The 14,513-nt window shown below is 53.3% G+C and overlaps 6 protein-coding genes and 1 non-coding gene across 7 annotated transcripts; 5 read left to right on the top strand and 2 right to left on the bottom strand.

Moving 5' to 3' along the window:
- Positions 1–401: 401 nt before the first annotated feature.
- Positions 402–2,371, top strand: SETTUDRAFT_109212 (uncharacterized protein; the record flags this gene model as incomplete). Its single annotated transcript, XM_008026470.1, has 3 exons — positions 402–592; positions 640–1,217; positions 1,266–2,371. The coding sequence occupies 3 exons, from the start codon at positions 402–404 to the stop codon at positions 2,369–2,371; spliced, it is 1,875 nt and encodes a 624-aa protein (XP_008024661.1).
- Positions 2,372–3,807: 1,436 nt separating this feature from the next.
- SETTUDRAFT_168912 (uncharacterized protein) lies at positions 3,808–5,466 on the top strand. Its single transcript, XM_008026469.1, has 4 exons — positions 3,808–3,850; positions 4,014–4,089; positions 4,258–4,446; positions 4,497–5,466. Exons 2-4 carry the CDS (start codon positions 4,036–4,038, stop codon positions 5,088–5,090), a joined length of 837 nt encoding a protein of 278 aa, XP_008024660.1. The 5' UTR covers positions 3,808–3,850; positions 4,014–4,035; the 3' UTR covers positions 5,091–5,466.
- A 788-nt stretch (positions 5,467–6,254) lies between these two features.
- On the top strand, positions 6,255–6,743 carry SETTUDRAFT_28084 (uncharacterized protein; the record flags this gene model as incomplete). The annotated part of the gene is made up of 2 exons (XM_008026342.1): positions 6,255–6,318; positions 6,385–6,743. 2 exons carry the CDS (start codon positions 6,255–6,257, stop codon positions 6,741–6,743), a joined length of 423 nt encoding a protein of 140 aa, XP_008024533.1.
- A 747-nt stretch (positions 6,744–7,490) lies between these two features.
- Positions 7,491–8,124, bottom strand: SETTUDRAFT_168911 (uncharacterized protein). The gene has a single exon (XM_008026468.1). The coding sequence runs from the start codon at positions 8,079–8,081 to the stop codon at positions 7,917–7,919; it is 165 nt and encodes a 54-aa protein (XP_008024659.1). The 5' UTR covers positions 8,082–8,124; the 3' UTR covers positions 7,491–7,916.
- A 165-nt stretch (positions 8,125–8,289) lies between these two features.
- Positions 8,290–9,037, top strand: SETTUDRAFT_39246 (uncharacterized protein; the record flags this gene model as incomplete). Its single annotated transcript, XM_008026361.1, has 2 exons — positions 8,290–8,356; positions 8,421–9,037. 2 exons carry the CDS (start codon positions 8,290–8,292, stop codon positions 9,035–9,037), a joined length of 684 nt encoding a protein of 227 aa, XP_008024552.1.
- A 1,012-nt stretch (positions 9,038–10,049) lies between these two features.
- On the top strand, positions 10,050–10,143 carry SETTUDRAFT_t131. Its single transcript has one exon. It is a non-coding gene; the product is annotated as a tRNA-Leu (tRNA).
- Positions 10,144–10,559: 416 nt separating this feature from the next.
- On the bottom strand, positions 10,560–12,389 carry SETTUDRAFT_28082 (uncharacterized protein; the record flags this gene model as incomplete). The annotated part of the gene is made up of 2 exons (XM_008026341.1): positions 10,560–10,630; positions 10,853–12,389. 2 exons carry the CDS (start codon positions 12,387–12,389, stop codon positions 10,560–10,562), a joined length of 1,608 nt encoding a protein of 535 aa, XP_008024532.1.
- Positions 12,390–14,513: the final 2,124 nt, after the last annotated feature.

Genomic DNA, 14,513 nt, shown 5'->3' with positions numbered 1-14,513 from the left:
GCTTGAAGTATCCTACAAACTGGTTCTGTCAGGTTTTGCCGAGGGGGGAGAATTGGCATGGGCAGTCGGAGTTTGGCTCACATTTGTGCATGCCTTCAAATGCTTGGGAATGGCATTTACAAAGAGAAAATTTTGGACCGAGAGACAAACAAGCGGAGAAGTAGCAGGGAGAAAGAAAGAGGCTACGCTACAGAAGCCAAGGGACACGGCGAGTGGCGCGCGTGGCGATGGCGGGCCCAATGTCTATGATATGTAGAAAAGTTTATGGGCGCGCCGTGACCTGAGATTCCGATTGGCTTGGCAAGACTGGCGGACAGCTCGCCAATTGATGCCCCTCCACATGAGCCGCATCCCCACCGTTGCAACCTCTCACCAACGACGACAACGACGGCGCGGCAGCCATGGACATCACCAAGTTCATCACCGAATACCGCGAGTCGGCATTCTTGATCGGCGACCACAACACGTACCGCGACCAATTGTCGCGACGTCTTCGCATTGTGAACAAGAAGCTCGGACGGGCCACTCCCAAGAATGCCAAATACGCAGCAAAGGCGCCTGTGACGGCCGAGGATGTCAGCAAGAACAGCGAGTATGACATGACCAGCCGGCTGCTCCATCACATGCTCACCAATGCAGGGCTCTCCATCTTCTCCTACTCAACGCGGAGCGGGCATGGGCGCAGGCCATGGCCATGAAGGCCTCGCACTCCGAAGACAATGCCGACAAGAGCATCACCGGTTCCACCCGAAAGCACATTATCTCGCGTCTGCATAAGGCTGTCGTGTACGCGAACCAGATTGTCCAGCTTGTCTCAGACACGGGCGCAAGCGGGGCGTCGGACACGGACGTGCTGGAAGCGCGGGCATATGCATATGCCATGGCTGGAGCACAAGAATTCGAAAAGCAAGCCGAGGGCACAAAAAGCAAGAATGCATCGGCGGAGCGCTGGGCCTCGTGTCTGAAAAAGTACTCTGCGGCACGCGTCATATACAGCTCCCTGCTGAGGGCTACCAAGAAGGATCTGTTCAAGGAAGTGCTGGCTGGATCGGTCGACCCAAGCATACGCTACGCCGCGTACCAGAGCCGCATCCCCCGCACTGTCGGCGTGCCTGCTGTTGCCATCAAGTACTTTCCCAAGGATGACGCAAAGCTAGTCGAGGCTGTGCAGCAGTTGGACTCTGCTGCCTTGGAGGAGGAGAAGGCAGCTTCAACTCGTACGTCTGGCCAAGGGGCATCATGGAAGCTCGCTAACGGTGGATCAGATTCCCAGATAACATGGCGCGGCCGGACGGCAAACGTGGTGGATGCCGCAATTGGACAGGCATTGGCGTCTATCGATATAGCCTCTGCCGCACTGGACGAGACGATGGCGTCTTCGACGTCTCCCAAAGATCGAGCCAACGCATACGATGACATTCTTATCGCCAGCCAAGACGCGGTCGATGCAACACGACGAGCGATTGAAGAGCTGGAGAAGGAGGGCATGGACGAGGGGGATGCACGCATGCAGGATCTCCGTGTGACCAATCTCGCCGTCAACTACGATCTCATCTCGTGGCGGGTCGGGCGCAACAGGGTGCTTGTAGGCAAAGACGATGGGCTCACGTTTCCCGCAAATCCTCCACAAAAGCCGAGGCGGCAACGCAAAGATGGCAAGGAGTGGACAGAGCGCGAGGAGCCCACTGGCCGCAAGCTGGCACGGCTACGGGAACGGACGGCTTTGTACGATGCCATCTTGCAGAGCATCGATTCGATCAAGGAGCTTCGCGGTGCTGCTCGCGACACTGAGTTTGTTGCGGAGCTCGAGGGACAACGGGCGTACTTTCAGGCACTCAAATGCCTGAACCTTTCGCATGCCTATGCCTTCTTGTCGACGCCTAAGCAAGCACTGGCGCTGTGCAGCCGGGCACTGGGGTTGGCGACACAGGCAGCATCAGCGCGGCGCTCCGAGTCGGCTGTGGCCACGAAAGCACCGAAATTAGCAGTGGCAGGGGAGCAAGCGCAAACTCTGGAGAAGACGTTGGGGCATCTCAATTCGCACTACCGGGGCGTGGTGGCATTGTCGCAGTTGTGTGCTAACTCGGAGACGGCGTCGAAGGCTGGGCTAGCGAATGCGGCGCCGGTGGTGGAGAGGCTCAATGAGTATCCGTCGTCGGGCGCGGTGGAGGTGAAGAACCTTGTGACATGGCCGCCAAAGCTAAAGCCGGTGCCCGTCAAGCCGCTATTTCTGGACGTGGCATGGAACTACATCGAGTATCCAGGACGTGCGCGCGCAGTGCAGCAGGCAGAGCCGCAAGAGGCACCGGCCGAGGAGCAGAGGGAGCAGAAGCCGGCAGCCAAGAAGGGCTGGTTCTCGTTTGGTAGATAGTGAGCAGTGTCAGCATGCAGCGGGCAGGGGGGCATCCATGGGGATCGCCATTGGGTCGAAGTCAGTTGGCAGTCGAGGCCCCGTGGTTACACGAGGGCGGGCTCAAAAGGAAGAATAGTAGACGAACCGGTGCCGCCACGGCCATGGCAGCACGACCATGGACCCTTTTGGGACAGGCTGTTGCAGGCTCGCGAATGCGCTATGGATGCTGGAAGCCCGTGAGATTGCAGTGTGTGGTCTGGCGTGAGCCACAGAGGGAACATGGAGCGGGCGTGATTGGCCGAGACTGAGGCTGGAGTCGCGATGCATGGCCGTTGTGGGGCTAGCGCCATTTGAGCCTCAGGGGCAATTGGCGTAAGCGCCACGCCGTGCATTCACATTTGTGGGTGTGGGCGAACCATCACGCGCCTTGTTTCGTTTCAGCGACACACACAGCTGCTGGTCCTCGTGCGCCCTGCAGGCCATGGACAGCCGTTGCTGAGGCTGTCGACGTGGACGTGGGCGGTTTTGCTGGTGACAACGGTGCAAACCATGGCGATGCATGCATGCATGCATGCATCCATTCATTCACTCATTCACGCCTTCGCTCGCCCGTGCATGCATCCCACCCGTCCGTCCATCCATTCCACCACAGCATACATGCAACGCGACCCGGCCCAAAGGAGCATCGAGGCGCGCTTTGGGACAGCCGTTCTGAGGTCATGCAGGTGGTTAGATTAGTTAAATTAACATGGGTGGATATCGATAGCACCCCTAGCATCGATACGGGCCATGGCCCCTTATCCACAGACGCGCGCAGAGAAACTATCGTGTACCTGGCAGCTCAATTTCTGGTCGTGCTCGTTCTTCTTAACACACAACCCCCCTCCCTCTCTCTTTTCCCACCGCCCTACCGCAGCTCTTGCCTTGCATCCGTCACTCCTTACCGTCACTCCCTTGGACTAATTAATACACACCCACACTACACTCCTTTGGCTTTGCTTCCCTGCTCGCGTCTTGCCTGTCCGCTATACCAGCCCGCTTCTTCCACAGCACAACCACGCAACCACTCGTCGAGAAGCGCCCGCGCGTTTCTCGCTCCTAATACTTCACCACGGCTTCCGCACTGGCTACCGCTATTCTGCCTCGGCCCCAGGTCGACGACTCGTTCCGCAGACCATCCATCCTGCAGGTCTTCGACCTGCCCGCCTTCAAGACGCCGTCTCCAGCCAACCTCGACGACAAACTGCCGTCCATCGCCCACGACAGATCGCGGCCCTCGTCCAGCTCGACCGTGGCGTCCCACACGCAGCAGCAGAATGGCAGCAATGCCGCGATTCAGTTGCCCTCGCTGGCGACGCTAGCCTCGGCCGCTTCGAATTGCCCGACTCCGAACCATAACAACAACCACAACAACACCACCACCACCACCAACAGTAATGAAAGTAATGATAATACAAGGACAGGGACGCCCGAGAAGAAGATGGCGTCTCCACCCAGGTACGTTGCTGCAGAAGCGGCGGCGGGTAAATGGCGCCAGCGAGCCTCTGCGCTGGCGGTCGCTGCGGCCCGCCGTACCTTGACGAAAGGACCTGCTTATCGCAAAGCTTGGCGAGGTGCCGCACCTCGACTTTTTCATGCTGCCCGCTAACATGGACTCCAGTAAACCCTCTAATGGCCTCAGCATGACTTATGCAACCTCTGCGCCCGCCACTGCTGGCGGACAGGCTGGCTCTCCGGTACGTCTGCACTTCTCATTGCTGGTGTTTTTGTCGCAAAGAGCATGCCGCTCTATCGCGCTCCAATTTTGTCTCTTATCTAATCGATAGCCATGACCTGACCTTCTGCCTCTATGCCTCTACCACGGGGCTTCTTCTTCCACTGTACGCTGTGCTAACACCCTGCAGCCCGTCTGCCAGAACTGCTCCACAAGCACCACGCCGCTATGGCGCCGCGACGAGACGGGCGCCGTTCTCTGCAACGCCTGCGGTCTCTTCCTGAAGCTGCATGGCCGCCCGCGTCCCATCTCGCTCAAGACTGATGTCATCAAGAGCCGCAACCGCGTCAAGACTGGCGGGCCAGGCGGACGCAAGAGGGTATGGCTGTCACCTCGCGTGTTTGACATGGGCGTGCTAACATGTCACAGACAAGCGACCAAGGCGGTCTTCCCGCAGCGCACCCCGATGCAGACGGCCAGCTAGCCCTCGCCCAGCACCGCCGTGCTTCTGGAAAGATGTCTTCAGGCCTGTCGGACCGCTCCCAGTCGCCCATTTCGCGTACCGGCACCCCCAACTTCAACCATCCCTCCAACATTGCGCCCCAGCACATGTTTGAGCAGGCGCTGCACGGCGACTTTCACTCGCCCTCGCTGCCTGGTTTCGGTCTTCGGGCCCCCTCACCTGCCACGTCGTCGGTCAACGGCTCCCACCTTGAGGCCCCTCTGCCGTACGAGACGCTTGCCGCGCAAAACACTGCGCTCAAGACGCGTGTTTCGGAAATGGAGCTCATCAACGACCTCTTCCGCAACCGTGTCAGCGAGCTCGAGCAGAGCGAGCAGTCGGCGCGGCAGACGGAGACGACGCTGAGAAAAGAGCTCGACGAGGTCAAGCAACGCGAGGCCGACCTGAAGAGGCGGCTTGAAGAGATTGAGAACGAAAGCCCGAGACACAAGAGGATGAAGATGAGCGAATTCGTAGACGAGAGCCGCGCAGGCACACCCATCAACGCCATGGTGGACTAGCTGCTTTTGCCGAGGCATTTCCTTTGATTATCTAACGACTGTTCTATGCATGCGCAAAGATGTTTGGTGCTGCTGGATCGAGGTAGTACTCGTCCTATGCCAGCTTACTCCCCACGGGAGCCGAGCGTCGACGCTTGCTCTGCTTGGTCTGCAAGACCGCCTAATGTCTAAATACCACTTCTTGCCGCCGCCTTTGATGGCGCCGGCTATATTGTAAATTTATTTCTGCTCCGATACCAATGTTGATGCGGGTGCGTTGTATGAGGGTACGGCCAGGGCACGGGTTAGATGGGCGGGGAAGGCGAGAACTAGGAACATGTTTATCAAAAGTCTTGCAATTGCGGTTAGTTAGTTACCATCAATGGGATACGAAGCACGGAAACAAACCCTCGCCTGTGTGTATGCTGTGTAATCGGGAGTGATAGGTGGTACTACTAAGATGGCCAAGACCGGGTCGGACTACAAGTGGTCCTATGACGATGGATGGGAACTTGACTATGAATACCAAAATGTAGGCAACCTGCTTTGCACATGTGCATCTTGAGTGTTTCTCTTATTCCTGTCTTATTCCTGTATGCAATTGGTGTTCGCATTGAGTATAATACGGCAGTTATACATACTCATGACAGGTCTAGCCATAGTCTCGGTAGCCCCTCAGATATGTGGTGATGTGATTGATGTGCTTAGACTGACGTTCCAAAATGCAATTGATTTGTACAATATGACTTTGGAGGGCCTCAATGGCTTATTCAAATTGAGAAATACCTCTTTATAAAAGCGACAAGCCTCAAAGCACAGTGGTGTTGGTTAAGCTCGGTTGCATCGGTTCATGTCCTCGAGATGACCACAATTGCCTCCTCACACTGGCAATATGTAGTCAATTCTTAGACCCTACGCTCTCTTCGACTAAATGCTCTTCTCTCTCAATTTTTTCGCCCACAAACCCACGCCACAACACCCAAGACGTCCAGACAATGTCGAGTTTTCGGGAGTAAACGGGCAGCGCTAACCCGATGTGAGCTCCCGCACGGACTCTTGGCAGCTAATCAACCCTTCAGCGAGTTTTTGCATCCACCTCCTCCATCCTCCTCCCACCACTCCCCATCCATTGGAAGACCAATTCATCTCCAACTCATCTCCACTCCGACCGTCAACACCATCACCATGGTTGCCATCGCTCGCTCCTTCGGCGCCGCCCGCGTGGCCGCCCGCGGCTTCTCCAACGCTGGTATGTGTCGCGCCTACGGCAGGTGCTCAAGCCATTGGGTTTGAGCTCTGCAAGCTCATCCATCAGCCATTGACCATCATCCCGCAGCCCGCCAGCCCCAGCAGAGCACCCTCGTCGCTGCCCGCAGCGCCTTCCGCAACAACGCCGCCCGCAACGTGATCCAGAAGCGTGGCATCGTCGCCGAGTCCACCGCTGCCGCCATGGTCGCTGCCGCCAAGATCCAGGGTGCCGGTCTCGCTACCATTGGTCTTGCCGGTGCCGGTGTTGGTATCGGAACGGTTTTCGGTGGCCTCATCCAGGGTGTTGCCCGCAACCCTTCGCTCAGGGGTCAGCTCTTCCAGTACGCCGTCTTGGGTTTCGCCTTCGCTGAGGCCACTGGTCTCTTCGCGCTCATGATGTCTTTCCTGCTCCTCTACGTTGCATAGATGTGTGCATTGATTGCATCGAACTGCCGGACATCTTGGGTCAACGGTATGGGGGTGCCGCAAGGTGGAAAACTTTTCTTGCGGATGGGTGTGTGCATAGGGACGACTACTACCTCTCTTCCTACTCTAGTGGCCGGTCAGATTGTGTAAAACATGTACTTTAGAGAGCAATCTGAAGAGCAAGCTACCACCAGGCTCGCTTTCCTTTTTCACGCATGCGTGCGGAAGCTCTAGCGACGGTAATGAGACGTGCGGATGAATCATGTTAAGCTCAATGAACCCAATTGGATCCTCTGAACAAATGCCAACGCAATCCGACGCTTGTGCCATGTTCCGTGATGAGCGGCAGTTAGTTGACGTCTCGCACGCCGAAACCTGATAGCGCCAAGCCTTTTGCTCTGCCTGCGCTGGAGTCGGCGACGGCCTTGTTGTGCCCGCGCTTCTCTGTCACTTGGCTAGCGACCGCCGGGGACTGTCTTTGCCATGGCTTTTCGATATTCTTTTTCTGTCTGTCTTCGGGGGAATTGACTGCCCTGCAGCCCCGCGACAGCTTCCGTGCGCCCCCACTAAAACCACTCGGGAGCTTGAGCACGGTCGGACGTCTGCTGAAGGCTCCGGTGCCATGCTCTTATCCCCATTGTGCCGCCTTGCAGTAGGTACGTTTGTCGGAATAGGTAGGTCAATCCGAAAGTTATCTTGGGCCTTGTTGACTTTTGTAGAATGAACTGCGCATCGCAATCAATCTCCGACATCTTCTACCGACCTTTACCTACGTCCTTTTAACGACACCAAAGTCATGCACGACCCAACTGCTTATGCTGCACCTGCAAACGCTCAATCGCTACATTAAATACAAGTAGAGAAGAAGAGAGACTTGATAAGGCGCTACTGTAGTTGTAGTCTCAGAAAACACCAGCCTCGGGGCTATCCGCAGGCAAATCGTCATACAGCATGGCGCAGCACGTTGAAGCAGGTCGTGTCTGAAAATATTCACACCTGGGACGGCAACACACGGTACGACTGCTGAGAGAGTAGCGGTTGAAGCGTATGCGCGGGCTGAAGCTACAGCTGCGATGTTTCAGACGCGCGTTTGAGCAATATGGTGAAGCTATTCCCGAAACAAGGCCACGACTGCTCAACTGGCGAAACTGGGCAATCAGAAACCAAACAAGTCTAGTCTTCCTTGCACCATGCGCCACAATTACTGCGTGCGCTGCTGTGCATCGATAATGCACTTTTGTTCGGATCGTCGCAGCGCCGTGAAACTAAGGTAGGTTTCGAGACAGGCTTCGACATTGTACGCCTCAAAGCTTGGTATGTACCGCGTCGACTGGCCATGGTCACTTTGAGCTGTAGTATTTAGCCAGTCGCTATTCCAGCTCAAGAAAAATCAAGCTTGCCAATTCCATACTGTCGTCTCTTTTGTATATTTGTGCCGGTCACTTGGTTTCCTTTGTCCATATTTAGTCTTTAATCTCGCCTCTTTGGAATATATTTGAATCTATTCACCAGCAACAACAACAACAACAATATCAATATCAACAAGATGCGTTACACAGCTTTCCTCACCGTCGCTGCTCTCTCCAGCACCGTCTTTGGTTTCGCTTCGCCTGGTAAGCTTTATCTTTTTTCAGCTATACGTTGAAAGAGTGGGAAAATAGCTAACACGCAACGCAGTCAAGCGTACCCCCCAGGAAGACGTGACCAGCATTCTCGAGGCCCTCCGTGAGAACAACCCTGAGGACGCCGAGGCGGCGGCAGCGGCCATGAAGGTCAAGCTTCGCCGCCAGGACGACATGGCGAGCATCTTGGCGGCTCTCGAGGCCAACAGCCCGGAGGATGCGGCCGCTGCCAGGCAGGGTCTCGCTGGTGCCAACACTAAGCGCCAGGATGACATGGCCAGCATTCTCGCTGCCCTCGAGGCTAACAGCCCCGAGGATGCGGCTGCCGCCCGCCAGGGTCTATCGGCCGGAAACACCAAGCGCCAGGATGACATGGCGAGCATTCTTGCGGCTCTCGAGGCAAACAGCCCTGAAGACGCCGCGGCGGCTCGACAAGGTCTCTCTGGTGCCAACACCAAGCGCCAGGATGACATGGCCAGCATTCTCGCTGCCCTCGAGGCCAACAGCCCTGAAGACGCTGCCGCCGCTAGGCAAGGTCTTTCCGCTGCTAACACCAAGCGTCAAGACGACATGGCTAGCATCCTCGCTGCCCTCGAGGCTAATAGCCCTGAAGACGCTGCTGCCGCCCGTCAGGGTCTTTCTGCTGGTGTTACTAAGCGATGGGTTGCTTAGCTTCTCTCTTCTCCTCTTCTCTTCTAGTACTCTCAACGATTAAAGCGTAAAAATGGAACAATGGAATTCTGGTGGTGGAATTCGGGGGAAAGGGAACGGTGGATAGGGATGCGGATCTCATGTATATATAAAATGGTCGTGGTGGGATGTGGGAATGTGGTTGTGTAATAGAAAGGAGAGAAATCATTAAAATGAAAACAGAAAAGAGAAAAAAAATGAGATAAAACAAGATATCTAGTCATGCCGATAGGAGAATTATGCACTATTATTATTTTTTGGTTTTCTCCTTCTTGTTAACTATATGCGTCTGTATTCTTGACTGCGTGTGTGTGTATTTTTTTTTAAAAAAAACAGAACTTGAGAGGGTGAGTGTTGGCTAGGTGGATTATAAGTACTCTGCATCTATTGTTACGCCATGAGTCGGAGCCTGAGTCGGAGCATGTTTGTAAAATAGCAATTTTTCTCTACACTTTCATCACGCTTCTCGTACCTGCTAGAACTCAGATCACACTATCAACGCATAAGTAGCCTCATTCTTCTCCTTCTCCTTCTCCTTGGTGTACATTCTAGTATTCAAAATCTCGCAGCCAAAACCGTTCGCGCCATAAATAACTAACGATGACTTTTGAAAGCGACCACTGAGAGTGCAGAGTGTGTGAGGGAAGCACGATGCTGAAGTATTTACAGAGATATGCTGGATTATGTGGGTATACTTTTTTTCAATTTTTTTTCTAGGATTCTTATTATCTAGTCCTGAAGAGATTTAAGAAGTGCTACGCTCGATTACACTTCACTCTATCCCCCCTGTGTGTCCATCTAGTTCCAAAACCTCGCGACTCACAGTCTGCAGTCACTTTGCAACCCCGCGCTTACCTTACCCCGCATTGACGCGCCTGTCTCTTACTCGCGTCAACCGTGCTCCTCATGCTTCCCTCTTTGCCCTATTCTGCTCAGTGCATTTTTTACTGAGAATATAAAGCTACCGCAGCGAAAATCTTCCAGTTTCTCCGTCGACACGATGGCCGAGTGGTCTAAGGCGGTAGATTTAAGCCTTGCTTAGGTCTCTACTACAGAAATGTGCGTGGGTTCAAGTCCCACTCGTGTCATTATCACGTTTTTTTTATCTTTTTTTTCTAGCCATTATCTTTTGGCGAGGAGTGTGTTATGGGTGGCTGTGTGGAAGGACGATGGATTTTTTGCGGTCGGAAGCGTAGTCGTGGTGCGTCGAGGTGCGAAGGCAACACCAAAAGGGTGTGTGTACAGCGCTGAATGCATGCGCGAGGCAGGTGCCATGTTTTGTGGGGTGTGATTGGAAAATTCTGGAATACGAGTTGCAAAGTTTGCGCTGATGTATGTGCGTGGGCTGGAAAGACTCGCTATGCGGTGGTTGGCGGGCGCGTGGTGGTGGATTACTTGGACGTTTGAGACAACCGACACTCGCTTCATGACACGCTGCGGCCACTGCCCTTCGCCATGCATGCCACACATATGTCAGGCCATCGGTAAGTCTTGTCCCGATTATTTACACGAATACGAGGTTGATGTATCGCGGACAGGTAGAGGCGACGCCATGGACGTTGAGAACGCAGTACGCTGAATCATGTGTACTGTTAATACATGGGAAAATATCTTTACACAACATTACTATGCGAAACAATTGGGCAGCTAATTCATACATGGAGCCATCAATCATTATTCAAGTTTCATATCCTGATCCGCGCTGATACCCGCTTCTACTCCTCAAAGTCTGGCCATACCTAACAAGTACAAACGGCACGCATGCACCCAGAATACTCAAACACCCCAGCAGCGTACAAGTCCACTGTGGGCCCAGACGCTTAAACATCTGGACTGCAAAAAGCGGAAACACGGCTCCGAGAATATATCGCAAGATGGTGTTGCCGGCCATGGCACTGGCGCCATACATTGGCCCGTAAGTGTCGGTGATGTACATTACGCACGACATGAATATAAGCATGTTGCCGGCGCCAAAGAAGGCTTCGGCAATGGTCGGTACGATCCAATGCAGGCGGTAAGCAACCGACCATCCAAAAAGAAAAAGACCAATGGTGATGCACGGGGCACCGGCCACTGCAAGCGGAAGACGCCTTTCGGGTTTCACTATCGAAGTGGCGTATGGCGGAGGCGGTCTCTTCTCGGCAAGCGCCGTCATGACCTCGGGAATGTAGCGGTACTTGTTATACAGGATGATGCCGATTGTGGCGATGATGATGCCGACTCCAAGACCGAGGAAAGTGAGGCCAGTCGAGATGCTGTCGAAGCCATATTCTACTGCAAAGACGTACGGGAAGGCGGCGAAAAAGGAATACAGCAGCGCAAAGTTGAAGGAACTGTACAGGTGGAACGTAGCCACAATAGGCTCGGTAAACAACATGTGCATCGGCCGGGTGAGCGTCTTTGTCGCGTATGTATGGATGATCCGTGGCACCGACATGCCGTCAGTTGGCATCGGTGGCAGCGGGATATTGCGTTGCTTTGCGCGCCGACGGAGCAACGTGGGCTTGTATGTCTCTTTGAAAAAGGGCAGCGCGGGAAAGAAAAGCGCAACGACAAAGAAGAGAACCAGCCAGCACGTCCAGCGCCACCCGCGAGTCTGCGTCACGACAGCCCCCAGGAGAGGACCCAGTCCTGGGCCGCAGAATGGCATCGCGACATACAGTGACATGGGACCAGAGCGCTTCTCAGGCGGCCATATGTCGGCCAACGAAGCGGCGCCCAGATCCAGAACAGGCGATGCAAAGACGCCGGCAAAGAATCGCAGGACTATCAGTGTAGTCATGTTCTGCGAGAAGCCGGCGCCTAGGATGAAGAGCGAGAATATCGGCAGGCTGGTGCAGATGATAAGTCGCCTTCCCAGCGTTTCGCCAAGCGGTGCTCCGAGCGGAGCGCCGACTGCAAGTCCTAGGGTGTATATCGAATATGCGAGGGTTGAAAGGAGGCGTGTAGAATGGAATTCCTCAGCAGCTACCACAATGCCTGGTGTGTAGACTGAAGAGGAGAGTGTCGCCATCATGCTGAATACCGCTATCGCGAGTGTCTGGAACCACTTCCGAGCTGTGCACCAATTGTGCGGGTTGAGCGGGTCGTCAGGACCGTCCCAGTCCAGGGCTGTGAGATGCTCCTGTGATGATGAAGGGCTGGCTGTGTTCGTTGCTGCAACATCTCGTTCAGGGCTCCTTTCCGATTCCTTGTCCAGAGGTGAGCCTTCGTAAAGGGTTGTCGCTTCCGACTGCTGGCGTGTGCGGCCCGCGGCTTTCTCGACGTCTTCGTTGCTGGCTGATGCCGGTGTTGCGGACCATGAGGCCATTGGCGAACTGACTGGGGCAGCCATGGTGGTGTGAATTCTTCCTTTGCTTCCAACAGGATCAATGCTAGAATGCCGTTTATAAAAGCTTCAAGGCAACAAGCAAGAAGAACAAGCTTGGACACCAAATCCTTAGCCTGACCATTGCGACAGCACATTGAGACCAGTGTATCATACGTAGCGAAGATGATCACTACATCGGCTTTTGCCGTGATATCGGGGCTGCCAATGGGATTTGACATATCGTGGGTGCTAAGGATGCGATGTGCATCTCTGACGATCCGAAATCGGACTACGGCACGGGAGTAGCATTGCTGAGCTTGGCTGAGCTTGATTATGCGGTTTTGTGGGTGGATCGTTGGATCGCTGATGCTATTTGAGGCTTGTTCCGAATGCCATGCTGGCACAGCGGATCAGTGACGAAGGCCATGTTTCTTTTTCCACGATTCAATTACCTCGGTACGATCACAAATCTCCGGCATGGAATTTGGATACAGAATATTGAATTTGCTGTAGTGCTACGCAAGTAAAGGTGATTGGATGCACTTGTCATTTCTTGCATATCATCTTGGATATAGGCCGGTCGCAACGACGACTCACTTCATTGCTCTGACGGTTTGAATATGCACGGTTATGCTTCGGCCCTGTGTGTACCACTGGTTCCGGTGATGAGCTGTGGCCAACACAGAGTATAACGCACAGCTTCTCCAGTGGATTCCTCGCACGCACAGCCGTCAAGTTTTAATGAGTACGCAGTTCAGAAATCACCAGAAGTCTTCATAGTAGTAAGCTCTTGTGGAATCAGAGCCAAATATATATACGAGAGGTGTGAAGCTTCTCAACTAAAAAGCGTGTTTACAAGTTTTTAACCAAGGGTCTCCATTTCCTGCAGCTGCACATCACGGGCGTACCAAAGCTACGTCAAGTGCCTGAAAATAAACTTTGCACCAACAGCACAATGACGTCCCGTAGCAAAGTTTCAGAGGAAAAAGTATACATCACCAGTCCCCTAATTTGGAAAATGTGCGAAATACCGAGGTAAGAAGAGACCTGACGAAAAAAAAAGAAAGTCAGGCAAGACCAGAACAAGTTATGTGATTGACGCCACAAACAGAACCTCGAAAAAATAAGGGGTAAAGCAAGTACCAAGGACCAATTACTACGAGAGAGGACATTTGAGATATTTTAAGGCCTCGATAGGTAGTCAGAACAAACTTCACAAGTACACGCAATACTTTTATCGCAAAGGATGATATAATATCCCTACTAGCCTCCACTGCATTGTTGTTCCAAGACCAGCCGGCCCACGAAACAGCCTACAGCTCTAGCAAAAGTAGCTTTTTTCGACTCTCTCTCTCACAAAATATCATTCAGATGCAAAATTACCAATAAACGCAGTTTCCGTTATTCCGCAAACTTGTCTTCCTTCAACAACACACACTCCCCCACTGCGCTTCCACACACACACACACACACACACACACAGAACACTACCATGACCACTACTATCCCCAACAACCCGAATACCCAGTTTCCGGCCCGTACATACGTAAACACGTAAGACTAAACAGAAGTTGCGAAAGAACGAGAGTAAAAAAAAAGAAGTACAATAAAAATCCACGTGGTTGCCACCACGACGGCAAAATCCGCTTCCCGCTTCCTAATCTGTATTCGCACTAAGACGAAGGGAGCAAAAGAAAAGAAAGAAAGAAAGAAAAAAAACCCCCGAGGAGCAGGAGAGCTGAAAGGGAAAGAGAAAGAAAAGAAAAACAAGCACGATGAACAGATGCATGCATGGTTGTGTGGAGAGAGGAAAGTTATACCCAATGATCCACGTACTTAGCTAATATTTCTTCCATTTCTGTCTCTCTTCATACCTTCATGCAGCAGCAATACACGCAGTTATCGCCGCACTCAAAATAAAAAAAAAGTCCCCCTCCAAAAAAAAACAATAAAAGAGAAAAAAAAAACAATAGTTGGATACCTAGCTTACTTCCCTCACTAGATAACAAAGGTAATACAAAGTACATACGAGGCGGAAACCAGTGATGCAAAGAACGTATGTATGAGAAAGCAGTCCCCCCCCCCCAAAAAACCCCCCCCCCAGAAACAACCAGAAACAATGTACAATTCATCTCCACAACAAAACCA

Source organism: Exserohilum turcica (genome assembly GCF_000359705.1).
Source record: "Exserohilum turcica Et28A unplaced genomic scaffold SETTUscaffold_18, whole genome shotgun sequence".
Lineage (NCBI taxonomy): Eukaryota > Fungi > Ascomycota > Dothideomycetes > Pleosporales > Pleosporaceae > Exserohilum > Exserohilum turcicum.
Note: the sequence above shows the minus strand (reverse complement) of the source record. Positions and strands in the feature narration are given on the sequence as shown.